This window comes from Sarcophilus harrisii, chromosome 4, assembly GCF_902635505.1.
Source record: "Sarcophilus harrisii chromosome 4, mSarHar1.11, whole genome shotgun sequence".
Lineage (NCBI taxonomy): Eukaryota > Metazoa > Chordata > Mammalia > Dasyuromorphia > Dasyuridae > Sarcophilus > Sarcophilus harrisii.
The window spans coordinates 28,192,149-28,210,221 of NC_045429.1; the positions used below are offsets into that span (position 1 = coordinate 28,192,149).

General features: G+C 42.7%; 1 protein-coding gene across 1 annotated transcript in view; it reads right to left on the bottom strand.

Moving 5' to 3' along the window:
* Positions 1–16,145: 16,145 nt before the first annotated feature.
* LOC100924239 (cytochrome P450 4A6-like) overlaps positions 16,146–18,073 on the bottom strand; it is a 41,615-nt gene continuing 39,687 nt past the window's right edge. Inside the window, exons 11-12 of the mRNA XM_031969171.1 lie at positions 17,274–17,356; positions 16,146–16,644 (exon numbers count right to left, since the gene is read on the bottom strand). Of these exons, the coding sequence (XP_031825031.1) occupies positions 16,479–16,644; positions 17,274–17,356 (249 nt within the window). The 3' untranslated portion in view covers positions 16,146–16,478. The remainder of the gene's footprint in view (positions 16,645–17,273; positions 17,357–18,073) is intronic.

The window sequence follows — 18,073 nt, forward strand, 5'->3', positions numbered from 1 at the left end:
CCACCGGGGTGGTTCCAGTGGGGGACCAACACCGGGCCGGGATCGGCTCCCCGGGGCTCCCAGAGAACCGCCCAGGGGTCGGCCCCGGAGGGACCAACACGGGCCAGGGATCGCTCCCCAGGGACGGCTCGGGAGACCCAGGACCCGGGTGGACCACCCCGGGGGACCGGCTCCGAGTTGGGGACCAGAACCGGGCCGGGGAATGGCCCCGGGGACGGCTCCTAGACAAACACCAAAGGGGGGCCGGCTCCAGGTGGGGACCAGCACCGGGCGGATCGGCTCCCCAGGGGCGGTCCGGGTAGGGACCACACCGGGCCGGGATCGCTCCACCCGGGGACCGCTCCAGTAGGGGACCAGAACCGGGGGGATCGGCTGCCCGGGGACGGTTCCTAGACAACACGGGCCCGGGGATGGCTCCCGAGGCTAAGGGACCAGCACCGGCCGAGAGGCTCTGAGGACACCGGACAGACGCGCGGGTCCGGCTCCAGTAGACAGGAACCCGCGGACACGATTTGAGCTCACCGGCTTCCAGGCCAGACCGGACCATCGGCACCGGGACCGCCCGTTAGGGGCCCAGGCTCCTGCCCGAGGATCTTTCCCACGGGGACCCCTCTGGAGGGCGACAGGCTTTGGCTGGCGAGGCCGGCTCGGGGACATGACACCGCGAGGGAGACCGACTTTGAGCTAGACACCGGCTCCAGGCCGGGGACCGGCTCGGCACCCGGGATCGACGCCCGTAGTGCCTCAGGCTCCTGCTGGGAGATCTTTCCCAACTGAGGCTTACCTTCCTCCTTTTTGGAGACGGGCTTTGGCTTCCCCTGTAGAGCCGCTTCAAGGAGCGACACTGATACCGCGCGGTAGACCGATATTGAGCTGGACACCAGCTCCAGGCCGGGGACCGGCTCGGCACCCGGGATCGACGCCCGTAGTGCCTCAGGCTCCTGCTGGGAGATCTTTCCCAACTGAGGCTTACCTTCCTCCTTTTTGGAGACGGGCTTTGGCTTCCCCTGTAGAGCCGCTTCAAGGAGCGACACTGACACCGCGAGGGAGACCGACTTTGAGCTAGACACCGGCTCCAGGCCGGGGACCGGCTCGGCACCCGGGATCGACGCCCGTAGTGCCTCAGGCTCCTGCTGGGAGATCTTTCCCAACTGAGGCTTACCTTCCTCCTTTTTGGAGACGGGCTTTGGCTTCCCCTGTAGAGCCGCTTCAAGGAGCGACACTGACACCGCGAGGGAGACCGACTTTGAGCTAGACACCGGCTCCAGGCCGGGGACCGGCTCGGCACCCGGGATCGACGCCCGTAGTGCCTCAGGCTCCTGCTGGGAGATCTTTCCCAACTGAGGCTTACCTTCCTCCTTTTTGGAGACGGACTTTGGCTTCCCCTGTAGAGCCGTTTCAGGGAGCCACTACCCCAGTCTCTGTAAGTTTGTCGGCGATGATACCCGGATGGATTCGTTTCTAGCCGGCCTGGGGACATGTCTTCTTCCTCAATGGAGTTCACATCCTCCCCCAAGACGCTGATTCGAAGTCCCAGTGGGCCAGTTTCTTCCAGGACACGGCGCTTCTGGAGCCGGGGCAGCCTGATATCACAGACCTGCTCGCTGTGCAGTAGCCGATGGATAAACTCATTTGCGCGGATCGATTCAAAGTCTCCGTTTCGGTTCTGGATCGTAATTTTTCGATAGTCATTGCGCAGAGGTCCCAGATACTTGTAGCAGTCCCTGGCCGTGCCCGTCAGCCTCAGGTACAAGGCCCCCAACGCGCGGACGTACTCGGAATCCTCATTTCTAATGAATTCAAGGACGACGGCTTTCTCGGGTTGTATCTGCAGCATCTTCAAGGTGAGGCAGAGGAACGGTGTTGGCTGGACGTCGGGGCCATAGACACCCCCCACAGACCTCAGTTCCGTGGCTTTGTCCACGAGCAACTCATCTGTGAGTCCGAGGCACTCCTCCTGCCAGTACTGGGACTCGTAAATTCGAGCCCGGATGATCTTCTCCACCAAGGATTGCAGGTCGGTGCGGTGGACGCGGTGAGCGTAGTTCAGTGGGCGGTTGGCCATCTTGGGCTAATCACTCTCTTTCAGTGCAACAAGACTGCTGCGGACAGGGAAGGAAAAAGAGAAACTTTCTCCTTTCTCCTCCTTTCTCCTCCTTTCTCCTCCTTTCTCCTCCTTTCTCCTCCTTTCTCCTCCTTTCTCCTCCTTTCTCCTCCTTTCTCCTCCTTTCTCCTCCTTTCTCCTCCTTTCTCCTCCTTTCTCCTCCTTTCTCCTCCTTTCTCCTCGAGCACGAGCAGGTTCCTGACCTGAAGTCTCTCGGACTCGAAATGCCTTCCGAGAGAACCACGGTTTATATACCTGCCAAGGCTTGTAGATGACGTCTGCTCAGCCAAGGAAAAAGCTTAACACTTTGGCGAGTTATCACCTGGAGTTCACACCTGCTTAAGTATCAACCCCGCCTTACCTCGGTTGTCAACTCGACTTTCTCTGACTGCCTCGACAAATTGGTAAAGCTGCAACTGAGCCAGATCATCTCCTTTACAAGCCAATGATCTTCTGAAGAATGTAACTTGTGAGTTGTTTAGATATTTAGATATTAGTCATTAGTAATGTTTAGATGTTTAGATATTAGTAATATTCTTAGGGTTCCACTTTCAAAAGTGGCTGAGTTGGATGCCCATCAGTCGGGGAATGGCTGAATAAGTTACAGTGTATGAATGTTATGGAATAATATTATTCTATAAGAAATGATCAGCAGGGTGATTTCAGAGAGACCTGGAGAGACTCGGACTGATGCTAATCTCCCGCTTTTGTTTTAGAACACAGGTGGTCTTGATTTCTCAGGAAGAGAGGTGAAAACACCAAAAAAAGGTGATCACGCCCTCCCTGACTTTCAGGAAGGAAGGTGAAAACACCAAAATAGAGGTAATCACGCCCTCCCTGACTTCTCAGTGAGGTGACAACACCAAACTAGATATTGTTAACAGGTTTCCTCTGAACTGAAGGGTCTTACATGAAACAGGATAAATCCATCAGCATGGGAGGTATTACACAAGCACATAGTAATATAATACAGGTTAGCAGTAATGTAATGAGCAGTATGAATCAACATGAGAAATTATACATATCCATAAGTCCTAGAAGGAGGGTATATAAATAACAATCACACATACACTTCCTTCAACAGCCAAGAGATAGTCCAACACCAATTGTCCATTATTTTATGTGTCAGGGAATCCAATGATCTCTGTAAGTTTTTGAAGTCCTGCAACAGTCTCATCATGTATCATGAAATCCAATTATTTCTGCAGATTTTGAAGTCTCATTAACAATTTTTGTTGTTCATTGGCACATTTCAGAGATGAAACCATCTGATGTTTCTTGTGTCTTTTCCTTTTTTTTCAAAGGTCTTCTCCTTTTCTGTCTCCCTCCAATGGACAAGGTGAATATGGCTTGTTGGCTCCCATCTGATTCCTATCTGGTCCCTTCCATTCACCACTTTCTGGGTCTCTCCACATTACCTGACGATTATCTAAAGATAGTGAGCTGCTCGCACTGGACATTGCTCTTCCAGTGGGTTATAAAATCTGTCTGCCGGAGCCAATGCATCTTTTATCAAAAATCAAAATATTAATAGTGTAAAGAGCTAAATTTAAAAATTCTCCAGAGTTGACCTGTGCTTCCCTCTTTCTTTTGTTTTTGGAGGAGCGTCTTAATGTCTCTGTTTCTCCTCTCTACTATTGCCTGTCCTTGAAGATTAAAGGATATACCAGTGGTGTGTAAAATCTGATACTGTGCACACAAGTGTGCAAAATGTTTAGAAGTATATGCAGGTCCATTATCTGCTTTTATTGCTTGTGGCACACCCATAATTGCAAATGCTTGGACAAGGAATTCAATGACTACTCGGGCTGTCTATTCTGCTGCTGTTATTGCAAAAGTGAATCCTGAAAAGGTGTCTCCACAACATGGATAAAAGATAGACGACCAAAAGATTTATAATGGGTCACATCCATTTGCCAGATTTCATTAGGTCTTCAAACAATGAGGGTTCCTCCATGGAGGGAGCGTAGGAGCAGGGAAAGAAGGGCAAGCTGTACAGGCTTTTACTATGCTCTTAGCTTACTCTCTTGTTATCCCAAATTGCAAACATAAAGCTCTAGCAGCCTGATGATATTTAGAATGAGATTCTTGGGCTGCCTGAAATAAAGAAGTATTAGCTAACATGGTTAAAAGGCGATCTACCTCTGAATTTCCATCAAAAATAGGACCTGAAAGTCCACTATGAGAGTGGGCATGCAAAATATAAATCTTATCTGGATGCTTTCTCATTTGCTCTTGAAGTTCCTTAGAGAGCTGATATATCATAGAAGCTACAAATTTTATTTGGGCTGTGGCAATTCCTTATACCATACCTACTGAATAGGCTGAATCAGATATTCTATTTATATCTCCTGGATAATAAGTAAGAGCTAGAATGATTGCCTGCAATTCATTCTGCTGAGTGGACTGAAAAGGAGTTCTGACTACTCTCTTTATACTTAAGTCATAGTTAAGTCATTGGCACATTTCAGAGATGAAACCATCTGATGTTTCTTGTGTCTTTTCCTTTGTTTCAAAGGTCTTCTCCTTTTCTGTCTCCCTCCAATGGGTTGAGGTTATATATAATATATATAGAGACAGAGTTAGAAAACAGGGTGTGAGAACAAGACCCAAAACCCCATGTACAAAATGCAACAGAGGCTTCCATTGGGCATCAAAATGTAGACGGATTCAGGGAAATGGGATGGAGGGCCCAGCCCCAGGGCCCAAGGCAAAAAATATTTGGGACATGATGGCAGCTGATGCTACACGCAGAGAGCCTTTAGAAGGTCAATACCCAAACATGACCAATCATCCAGCAAGTAATCTGATGGGAGAAAGCAATTACACAATCCATCAGCCAGGAAGCAACCTGATGGGAGAAAGGGATTACAATTGGGGAGAATAGAGTTATATGCAGCTGAGAAGTCTGCATCATAGCCTGGCTATGTTGCCCACTGTGGCACAACACCTTATGATCACCTCTAAAGGAGCATCCTTGTGTAGTCCTAGTATAATTCTTCTACAAACCTCATTAGCATTTTCTTTAACAAGTTGCCTTATTATAATTTCTGTTGCTGCATATTCAGCAATAGTTCATTTGTCTGAAAATGAACCACAAAATCAGCAAAAGGTTCATTTGGCCTTTGTGCTATTTTTGTCCTGTTTACCTGGACTTAGAGTATTGGAGGGAGGTTATTCCAGGAATCTTAGAAACCCTTACTTCAAAAATTCATTGCCAATTATGTAATAGTCGGGTTATTTTTAATGGAGACCTGTGTGTAAAATTTGGAGCTGTGGCCAATAAAATTTGCCACTCTGGAGTGGTTTCACGGCATACATTAATTTGTGCATTAGTATAAAAAGTGTATATCTTGTCAGGTCTTCTCCCAGATAAATGTACTGCTCGCTTAATGGCCTTTAATAAAATTCTAGCCATAAGCACTGTGTAAGGAATAAGGCTTAGTTCTGGTTGTGCCAGGAGGTTCACCCACTCTATCACACTGTCTCCTTGATGAAGGACTGCTGTGGGTGCCTCTTGTGTAGCAACAACTGATATTTCCAAGGGTTTTTGAGTGACTCTTTCAACCACATTGGATAAAGCCAGTTCAACTTCTCTCAAAGCCTTTTGAGTTTCTTTTGTAAGCCGACGTGGTGAATAAAGCACTGTCTCCCCTTAAAATGTCATATAACAGTTGCAAATGATAGGTAGTGAAGCCTAACACTGGTCACATCCATTGGATATCTCCTATCAATTTCTGAAAGTTACTTAAGGTGTTTAGCTTCTCTGTTCTTAAGGACAGTTTTTGTACTGTAAGCACCTTAGGGTATACTTCATATCCTAAATATTGAAAAGGAGCGTGTCTTTGAATTTGTGCATGTCCTTTGCACAAAGGAGCTATGTGCAATTTGTATTTCCTTAGTGTTTCTATGATCTTTTGTAGACATGCAGTTTTTTGTAGACAAACATTTGTTCCTCAGGTGCACATCCCAATATATCCATATAATGTAGTAACATTACTTTTGGAAATGCTTTTCTTCCTGGAATAAGAGCAGCAGCAACATACATTTGACACATAGTAGGGCTGTTTTTCATTCTCTGTGGCAAAACTGTCCATTCATATCTTTTATAAGGTTCAGCTAAGTTAACGCTGGGCGCTGAAAAGGCAAAACTTTTCATATCCTCCTTCTCTAGAGGGATAGAATAGAAACAATCCTTAATGTCTATATCCCAAAGAGGCCATTCTCTAGGCAACCGAGTAGGAGATGGAAGTCCAGGCTGAAGAGTTCCTATAGTTTCATTTACCTTTCTTAAATCAGTCAACATTCTCCATTTTCCAGATTTCTTTTTTACAACAAATACTGGGGAATTCCAAGGACTTAGAGAAGGTTGTAAGTGTCCTTGGTCAAATTGCTCCTGTACTATATCAAATAAGGCCTGAATTTTATCACTAGCTAAGGGCCACTGTTCTATCCACACTGGTGTATTAATTTTCCATTGGATAGGAACAGATGAAAGTGTTGGGAGGCCTTCAACAGCAGCCCTGCCTAAAAAACTGAAGTACTCATTTGTAGTCCTAATTGTTGTAAAATGTCTTTTCCCCACAAATTGATGGGGATTTTTTCCACTATAAAAGAAGTAAAAATTCCTGTTTTGCCTTCAAAAGTCCATCTTAAAGGGGTAGCACTAACTTCAGCTGCTATTGAGCCTCCTATGCCAGAGATATAAGTGTCTACCTTAATCGTTGGCCAGTGACTGGGTCAGTTGGCATCTCTAATGACTGTACGATCTGCACCTGTATCTACCAATCCTTCTAATGCTATACCATTTATATAGATAGTGAGCATAGGTCAGTCAGCTCTCACAGCTGCTGTCCAGTATATTCCTGGATTTTGTGGCTTCGAGTCAGAATCTGGGTGACTATCACCAGGTTGCTTATTAGGATTCTGTAGAGGGGGCGGAGCCAAGATGGCGGAGAAGACAAACGCGACTTTCTAAGCTCTTCTCTTACCCTCTTTATCAATATTATATCGAGCCTCAAAAATAGTCTTGACTGCTACAATTCGTAAAGATAAGAAGTAGAACAACTCACCCGAAGAAAATCTGCAGTCTCGCCAAAAAAAGGTTGGTTCCGGGGCCAGGGGGGAGATCAGCACAGACTGGGAGAGAAATTAGGTTCTGAGGAGAGCCTCAAACCGAAAGTGAAAGCACAGATCTCAGCACAAGCGGGCAGCCCCAACCCGCAGTACGGGCTTTTCCTTGGGGCAGTTGTGATCCTGCCACAGGCAGGAGGGCGCAGCCCGGGTTAGCCTCCAATCTGCGCAGTGGGGAGCTCGGCTTGGGGCCATAGAGCTTTCCCAGGGCCGATTTGCATCAGGCAGAGATGCTGGGGCAGAGTTTGCGGTGGTCTGTGGTCAGCTGCTAATATTCACAGTCCCACAAGAGGCTCCGGCCTGGGGCAGTGACACTTTCACCCCTTAGTCTCTAGCCGAGGGCAATCGCTAACCCACACAGCCCAACTGGGCACTTCGATAGCTCGGCCAGTGCTGAATCCACTTCCTGTTGGGGGAAAGGAAAACTCTCACTCAGAGCACTCCCATACCTCGGAGCGAAATCGGTTTACATCTCTCCTGCTCTGCAGAGGAGCTGGTAACCCCCTTGCCCTAGGAGACCTACCCCTAAAGGCTTTAAAACATGAATAAAAGATGAAAAGAACGATCAACAGCTTCTAATGCAGAAAAAGACAAGTCAGGTCAACAAACCTGAAGAACCTCAAACAGCAAACATGCATCAGACTGTCCTCCTTTACATGATGCTCTCATAGAAGAGACCATTAAAAGTCTCCAAAAGAAGTTAGAAGATAAATGGGAAAGGAAAAGAGCCTTACAAGAGAGCAACAACTTCCTGAAATACAAATTGAAAAGTTAAAAATTCCAGGAAGTGAGGAAACAAAATGGTGAATTGGAAAAAATAAAGAATTCACTAGAGTAGGATCTGTGAATTGAAAAGAAAATAATTCACTAAAAAAATTAGTGAAATGGAAAAAAATTCCACAGACCAAAACAATACATTTAAAAACTCAATTTGACATATACAGAAAGAAGTAAAAAAGCTAATGAAGAAAATAATTCTTTAAAAATTAGAACTGAACAAATAGAAACTAATGATTCATTGAGACAGCAAGAATCAGTCAAGAACAACAAAAATGACAAACTGGAAAAACCATGAATTATCTACTTGCAAACGAAGACTTGGAAAATAGATCTAGGAGAAATAATCTGAGGATTATTGACTTTCAAAAACTATGATGAAAAAAGAGCCTAGATACTATTTTACAAGAAATCATCAAAAGAACTGCCCAGATGTAATACGAATCAGTAAGGTAAAATAGGCATTGAAAGAATTCATCGAACACCTTCTGAAAGAAACCCTAAAATAAAACCCCAAGGAATATTGGCCAAATTTCAGAACTATCAGATTAAGGAAAACACCTTTTACAAGCACAAAAAAAAAAAAAAAAATTTAAATATTGAGGTGCCACAATAAGGATCACCCAAGATCTGCTGCTCTACATTAAAGGAAAGAAGGCCTGAATATGATATTCCGAAAGGCACAGAACTTGCAGCCAAGAATAAACTACCCACTAAGCTGAGCATTTTCTTCCAGGAAGAAGATGGACATTAATGAAACAAATAATTCCATTTGTTTCTGAAGAAAAACCAGAACTAAACAAAAATTTGATCTCCAACCATAGAACTCAAGAGATGCAGAAAGGAAAAATAACTCTTGAGAATTGTATTTCTGTTGTGGATATACAAAAGAATACATGTATAATTTGATTGTACTGATATAACATAAAAAGAGTAGATATGGAAAAGGGATGATGGCAGAATAAGGTGGAAGGAGGGATAAAGAGAAACACATCCACAAAGAGGCAAAGGAAACTTATCATATCTGAGGAATTTAGAGAGGGGAGGAACATTGTGTGAATCTTACTCTCATCAGAATTGCTCAAGAAAAAATAATTGACATTTGTTTTAGAAAATTCTCTCGCCTCATTAAAACGGGGAGAGGAAAAGGAAGAAAAGTAATAAGGGAAGGAAGGAAAAGACTCAAGGGGAGGAGGGATTATAAAGAGGGTAAGCATCATGATACAAGAGGTACATAAGTTTAAAGGGAAAGAGGGTGGGGAGGCAAGAATAAGTAAAGCATAATCTGAGGAGTTATAGGATGGCAGGAAATACAGATTTAGTAATTCTAACCATAAATTTGAATGGGATGAACTCCCCCATAAAGAGGAGGCAGATAGCAGACTGGATCAAAAGTCAGAACCCTACAATATGTTGTTTACAAGAAACACATTTAAAGCAGGAGATACATATAGAGTAAAGGTAAAGGCTGAGCAAAATCTATTATGCTTCAGGTGAAGTCAAAAAGCAGGTAGCCATCCTTATCTCAGATCAGCAAAAGCAAAAATTGATCTAATTAAAAGAGATAAGGAAGAAACTACATCCTGCTAAAGGCTAGCATAAACAACGAAGCAATATCAATATTAAACATATATGCACCAAGTGGTATGGCATCCAACTTCCTAAAGGAGAGTTAAGAGAAGTTGCAAGAAGAAATAGACAACAAAACTGTAATAGTAGGAGATCTCAACCTTGCACTCTCAGAATTAGACAACGTCAAACCACAAAACAAAGAAGAAAGAAATTAAAAAGTAAATAGAATATTAGAAAATTAGGTATATTGATCTTTGGAGAAAATTGAATGGAGATAGAAAGGGATATACATTCTTCTCAGCAGTTCATGGAACCTATTCAAAATTGACCATATATTAGGACATAAAGACCTCAAAATTAAATGCAAGAAAGCAGAAATAGTAAATGCTTTTTCAGATCATGATGCAATAAAACTACATTCAACAAAAAGTTAGGGAAATAGACCAAGAAGTAATTGGAAACTAAACAATCTCATCTTAAAGAATGATTGGTGAAGCAGCAAATTATAGATACAATTATAATTTCACTCAAGATAATGACAATGATGAGACATCATACCAAAATTTGTGGATGCAGCCAAAGCGGTAATAAGAGGAATTTTATATCCTTAGAGGCTTACTTGAATAAAACAGAGAAAGAAAAGATTAATGAATTGGGCTTGCAACTAAAAAAACTAAAAAAGACCAAATTAAAAACCCCCAATCAAATACTAAATTGGAAATTCTAAAATTAAAAGGAGAAATTAAAAATATTGAAAGTAAAAAAAACTATTGAACTAATTAATAAAACTAAGAGTTGAGTTCTATGAAAAACCAATAAAATAAGATAAGCCTTTGGTAAATCTGATTAGAAAAAGGAGGAGAGAAAATGAAATTAGTAGTCTTAAAAATGAAAAGGGAGAACTTTCCACCAATGAAGAAATTAGAGAAATAAAAAGGAGTTATTTTGTCAACTTTATGCCAATAAATTTGATAACCTAATGAAATGGATGACTACCTCCAAAAATATAGACTTCCCAGACTAACAGAGGAGGAAATAAATTGCTTTGAATAGTCCCATTTCAGAAAAAGAAATAGAACAGGCAATTAAACAACTCCCTAAGAAAAATCCCTAGGACCAGATGGATTTACATGTGAATTTTACCAAACATTTAAAGAACAATTCTCAATGCATATATAAATTATTTGATAAAATAGGGAATGAAGGAGTCCTACCAAATTCCTTCTATGACACAGACATGGTACTGATACCTAAACCAGGTAGGCTGAAAACAGAGAAAGAAAATTATAGACCAATCTCCCTAAGGAATATTGAGGCTAAAATATTAAATAAGATATTAGCAAAAAGACTACAGAAAATCATCTCCAAGATAATACACTATGATCAAGTAGGATTTATACCAGGAATGCAGGGCTGGTTCAATATTAGGAAACTATCAATATAATTGGCCATGTTAATACAAATTAACAAAAACCATATGATCATCTCAATAGATGCAGAAAAAGCATTTGATAAAATCCAACATCCATTCCTATTAAAAACACTTGAGAGTATAAAGGAATAAATGGACTTTTCACTTAAAATAACTAGCAGCATCTATTTAAAACCATCAATAACATCATATGTAATGGAGACAAACTGCAACCATTCCTCAATAAGATCTGAGTGAAACAAGGTTGCCCACTATCCACCGTTACTATTTAATATGTATTACAAACGCTAGCTTTTAGCAATAAGAGCTGAGAAAGAGATTAAAGGAATAAGAATAGGCAATGAGGAAACCAAATTATCACTCTTTGCCGATGACATGATAGTATATTTAGAGAACCCCAGAGATTCTACTAAAAAGTTATTAGAAATAATCCACAACTTTAGCAAAGTTATAAAATAAACCCACATAAGTCATCAGCATTCTTATATATCACTAACAAAATCCAACAGTCAGAGTTACAAAGAGAAATTCCATTTAAAGTAACTACTGATAATATAAAATATTTAGGAATCCTATCTGCCAAGGGAAAATCAAACTTTCATGAGCAAAAGTTACAGACCACTTTTCACACAAATTAAGTCTGATCTAACCAATTGGAAAAATATTCAAATGCTCTTGGATAGGGCGAGCAAATATAATAAAGATGACAATATTACCTAAACTAATCTATTTATTTAGCTATACCAATCAGACTCCCAAAAACTATTTTAATGACCTAGAAAAATAACAACAAAGTTCATATGGAAAAACAAAAGGTCAAGAATTTCAAGGAATTAATGAAAAAAAATCAAATGAAGGTGGCTTAGCTGTACCAGATCTAAAATTATATTATAGAGCAGCAGTTACCAAAACTATTTGGTATTGGCTAAGGAATAGAGTAGTCGATCAGTGGAATAGATTAGGTTCAAGGGATAAAACAGTCAACAAATATAGCAACCTAGTCTTTGACAAACCCAAAAATCCCAGCTTTTGGGATAAGAACTTACTGTTTGATAAAAATTGCTGGGAAAATTGAAACTAATATGGCAGAAACTAGGCATTGATCCATACTTAACACCGTACACCAAGATAAGGTCAAAATGGGTTTCATGACCTAGGCATAAAGAATGAAATTATTAATAAATTAGAGGAACACAGGATATTTACCTCTCAGACCTGTAGGAAGGGAAGGTCTTTATGACCAAAAGCAGAACTAGAGATCATTACTGATCACAAAATAGAAAATTTCGATTATACCAAACTGAAAAGTTTTTGTACAAACAAAACTAAAGCAGACAAGATTAGAAGGGAAGCAATAAACTGGGAAAATATTTTTACAGTCAAAGGTTCTGATAAAGGCCTCATTTCCAAAATATATAGAGAATTAACTCTAATTTATAAAAATCAAGCCATTCTCCAATTGAAAATGGTCAAAGGATATGAACAGACAATTCTCAGATGAAGAAATTGAAACTATTTCTAGTCATATGAAAAGATGCTCCAAGTCATTATTAATCAGAGATCAAATTAAGACAACTCTAAGATACCACTACACACCTGTCAAATTGGCTAAGATGACAGGAAAAATAATGATGATTGTTGGAGGGATGCGGAAAACATGGGACATTGATGCATTGGTGGTGGAGTTGTGAACGAATCCAACCATTTTGGAGAGTAGTTTGGAACTATGACTCAAAAGTTATCAAACTGTGCATACCCTTTGATCCAGCAGTGTTACTACTGGGATTATATCCCAAAGAGATTATAAAGAAGGGAAAGGGACCTGTATGTGCACGAATATTTGTGGCAGCCCTTTTTGTAGTGGCTAAAAACTGGAAACTGAATGGATGTCCATCAGTTGGAGAATGGCTGAATAAATTGTGGTATATGAATATTATGGAATATTACTGTTCTGTAAGAAATAACCAACAGGATGATTTCAGAAAGGCCTGGAGAGACTTACACAAACTGATGCTGAGTGAAATGAGCAGGACCAGGAGATCATTATATACTGCAACAACAGTACTATATGATAACCAGTTCTGATGGACCAGGCCATCCTCAGCAACAAGATCAACCAAATCATTTCCAATGGAGCAGTAATGAACTGAACCAGCTATGCCCAGAAAAAGAACTCTGGGAGATGACTAAAAACCATTACATTGAATTCCCAATCCCTATATTTATGCACACCTGCATTTTTGATTTCCTTCACAAGCTAATTGTACAATATTTCAGAGTCTGATTCTTTTTGTACAGCAAAATAACGTTTTGGTCATGTATACTTATTGTGTATCTAATTTATATTTTAATATATTTAACATCTACTGGTCATCCTGCCATCTAGGGGAGGGGGTGGGGGGGTAAGAGGTGAAAAATTGGAACAAGAGGTTTGGCAATTGTTAATGCTGTAAAGTTACCCATGCATATATCCTGTAAATAAAAGGCTATTAAAAAAAAATTTAATTCCTTCTCTAAAAAAAAAAAAAAAAAGGATTCTGTATCAGTAAACATGATGCTACTACTTCTCCCGGATGATAAGTCACACATTATCTACCTGTATTGGTGACTGCGATATTATCTACACATTCCCCAGTTTCCCACATCAGTGTATGGATGGACACTGTTTTGTAAGTACTCTCAGGAGGTGAAATGATCAAGTCTATTATGCCTGGAGGCAAGGGATCCATAGGCTGGAGGAACAGATTTAACCTCTCCAGGGGGTATCCCAGTTGCCCCAGCTGCATATAATTCTATTCTCCCCAATTGTAATCCCTTTCTCCCATCAGGTTGCTTCCTGGCTGATGGATTGTGTAATCACTTTCTTCCATCAGATTACTTGCTGGATGATTGGTCATGTTTGGGTATTGACCTTCTAAAGGCTCTCTGCGTGTAGCATCAGCTGCCATCATGCCCCAAGTATTTTTTGCCTTGGGCCCTTCATCCCATTTCCCTGAATCCGTCTACATTTTGATGCCCAATGGAAGCCTCGGTTGCATTTTGTACATGGGGTTTTGGGTCTTGTTCTCCCATCCTGTTTTCTAACTCTGTCTCTATGCCAACATTGAGATTTTAGACGCCCTAATTTACCACATTGAAAGCATTGATGAGTCTCTCTGGAAGTCCCTTGCCAAAAGGAACCCTCTCTTCCCATGTTTGGATCTTGAGAAGTCTGCATCATAGCCTGGCTATGTTGCCCACTGTGGCACAACCTCTTATGATCACCTCTAAAGGAGCATCCTTGTGTACTCCTAGTATAATTCTTCTACAAACCTCATTAGCATTTTCTTTAACAAGTTGCCTTATTATAATTTCTGTTGCTGCATATTCACCAATAGTTCATTTGTCTGCAAATGAATCACAAAATCAGCAAAAGGTTCATTTGGCCTTTGTGCTATTTTTGTCCTGTTTGCCTGGAATAAAACCCCATGCTTTGATAGCAGCAGAAGCAATTTGCTCATATGCTGCTATGGGGTAATTAATCTGTACTGAAATGTCTGCATAAGAACCTACACCTGTTAGTTGGTCATAGGTGATTGGAGTATTAACTTCACTTTGACTATTTCGTTAGGCTTGTATCCTACAGAGCTCACTATATTCAGAAAGTCACAACAAGTTTTGTCCAGGTTCTAGGCATACCCTTGCTATAGATTTCCAATTACTAGGGGTTAAGATTTCATAAGCCAAATTCTGTAATAACATCTTAACATAAACTGATGTAGCCCCATAAAGAGTGCAAGCCTTTTTTAGGTTTTTGAGGATTCTAGATTAAAAGGAGTATATCTTCTACTTCTTTGACCTGAAGAGTTAACTGTTGAATTACAGGATACATTCCTATTCTCATATCAGCTAAATTCTGCCCTTCTTCTGTGGCTTTAAGTAGTGCCTTTTCCAATCTAGTCATAGGAGGAGGTGATTGTGGGGGGAGGTGCTGGTGATATCACTGCCCCTCTGACTACTCCTCCTCCCTCCATCTGGGAAGGTGAAGTTGATGAGAAGGTGTCAAGGACCTGCTTTGGTGTAGGCGGAGTCGAAGCTGGTCTGTGAGAGTGAGAATCACCATGCCCTTCAAGTTCACTTAGGTCCTCAAGCCCTCTGGCAATATTGCAATTAATCTGTCCTTTATCTTCCTCTTTTTCCTCATGCTTCCTCATCTGGCTGTTCTTAAAACTTTTCTTTTTTCTACAACTTGCAGGATTCTTTAAGGATAATTGTTTTATGTTGTATATATAGAATGTTTCCTTGGAAATTGAATCAAGACCATTATCATTGTAGTATTCATATATTTAATCTCCTACTAGTTTCCAATTATCTGCCTTTATTTCTTCTTCCTTGAAGAACCAAGGGGACATGAGTTCTAATGTATCCAAGAGTCTAGCGATCTGCTCTCAAGTTACAAGCAAACCTTGTCTCTTGATCAACTTAAGTATGCTTTCTATAGCATTCCCTCAGGGTGGGGGTGGGGCTGGGGCTGGGGGAGAATCTTTTTCCTAATATCTGCCCCATTTCAGTTAGAAAAGGTGACTTGTCTAGCCCTTAAAGCAAGTTCCCTGTTTGTCTATTAAAATAGTCACCCGGGACTTCTTCAGTGAAATTAGGGTCCTTAGTTCACACTTTAGGCACCAAAATGTAAAGTCTGGGCTAGCTCCCTGGAGACCTCAGGATCAGCCAGAATCAGGATAAGTAAAAGTCCTTGGTCTTTAGGGGTAGAAGTGAAGGAGATGGATAAAACTGCCAGGAGTTTTGCCAAGGATCCCTCCTTGATTCTAGAGTCCAGAATCTCCAGGAATCTCCACCCTTTTCTCCTCCTCATCCTAAGGCCAAAGTGAAGTTCTCTCACCTCTCTCACTCCATCCCCTAATCCTTACCTACAATCCTCTTAACCCCAAGCATTGAGCTAGCATCAACCAAGAGAAGAGAAATTCCAAACATATGCTAATAGAGTTATTGTCCAATGGGTAATTAGCCTTATGTGCTTGGTTGTCTGATTCAAGTACACCTTTAAAGAGTTTCAGCCCTTTACACTCTCCTTTCTTTCCCTTTGCAGACAGGCATCCATTCCCCACAAAAAAACCTTAGAACTGTGTTCTGAGTGATTGAATTTTTATTCCAGATAAAAACATTTGTGGGTAAACAGATAATAAAGGACAGAATACAGGTAGATGAAGCATCCCTCCCCCATAGCAGAGCCTAAGCAGGGCTGACTGGGAGGGTCAAAGTGGGTGGAGGACAAGCAGATGAAGCCCCGCCTCCTTGAAGCTGAGTCTGAGCAGGGCTGATTGGCTGACTGGGTCAAGAGTTCAGGTAGGACAGGTAGATGAAGCTCTCTTCCCCCCAGATGAGCCTGGGCAGGGCTAGCTGGCTGGGTCAAAATGCAGGGAGGGAGGAAGACAGCCATCTTCCTCCTTCAGGGCAGCCTCCTCAGAGCTTCTTCAGCTTCAGGTAGATCCCATTTTTGGACCTGAGGACCACCTTGGAGATGAACTCTGGGGGCTGAGTATCATCAGGTGCCAGGCGGAAGTGGAGCAAGGTCAGAGCCACAGCCACCTTGACCTCAGTCATGGCAAACTGCTGCCCGATGCAGTTCCTAAGGACCATGGGCCAAAGGGAAGAGAAGCAGGGTGGGTTCAGTAGAGCCTGGGCCCCCCAGCTCTTTTAAAGCCTGCCTCCAACTCCAGCTCAGAATTCCCCTTTATCTTCTCCCACTCCCACTTTCTTCTACCATAGACACCCACACCGGGCTCTCTCTAGATTCTATGACTCCAGGTCACTCTTCTCTCTCTATCTGCTCCCCTTCCACCCACTCTTCTCCAAGGCCCATCTCTTCCAGGAAGGCTTCCCTGATTTCCAGTCTCCACTGATCTATCCTGTGTCTGAGCAAATGCTACTCACCTTATCTCAACTACACTCTGCCCTGTCTAAGTGGTGTTTACCCAACCAGGAGCTGGATTGGTCAGGGAACAAATAGGAGGCAGGAAGAGGCATTAGGAGAGTGACCCAACAGGGCTGTGAGGGGGGATGGAGTGTGAGCTGCGGCAGCGGCCACAGAGAGAGACGGGGGGCTGATGGGAAGTTTGGGTCAGCAGGTGAGGGTGAGGCAGCAGAAAACAGGTGGTTTGGGGCTTGGACCAGAGTTGTGGGGGGATCTTGACATGGGTGCATGGAGCCCACACACCCAGATGTATATAACACACAGATTGTCACCCAGACACCCACCTGGCACCAGCAGAAAAGGGAAGGAAGGCATGGCTGTGCCGGAAGGCCGAGTTCTCTGGCGAGAACCGCAGAGGATTAAACACCTGCCAATCAGAGCCAGCATCAGTGGGAGGAAGGAAGGAGGGCCATTCTCTTCCCCTGACCCCCCCCCCCGCCAACTCCAGATCTTGCTTATCACCAACCTTTGCCATCCTTGGATCCTACTTGGACCTCCCTCTCTTTGATTTGATGCCATCCTCTGCCAACCCCTGGATGGTACCAGGACTTGTTCACCAGGCTCCCAAGCATTCTCCTCCCTCTCCCTTTACTCTTCATCCTCCACTTTTTCAATATTCACACTGATCTCAGACCTTGCATCTCTCTGAACTACACCACGGCCAAGATTGTGAAGCCTGAAATTCCTCTTCCCCACTACTTCCTCCAGTCCTGCCTCTCTCAGCTCCAATCTAAGGCTACTCTTAAGACTTTGAGCTACCTGGCCCCTCCCTGTCCATTCGCTCTCCTTCCTGGCCTCCAAATTGGATTGCCTTCATATCCCACTTGGTTTGCCCTTTCAATCTCTCATTAGCTGCTACAGCAGAACTTCTTGCCCACTTGACTAGAATCCCTTTAATTCCTTCACTCCTGCCCTGCAGGTGCTCATCCTTGGGTGACTCTCCCATAATCCACCCTCTTTGCTCTTGCTCCAGGGCTACTGAGACACCATGAAATGGAGCTGATTCCACTAGCTATAAATTCATGGCTCTCCTGCCTCTGATGCTCAATAGTCACGGCACCTTCTAAGTCTTAGTTTCCTCACC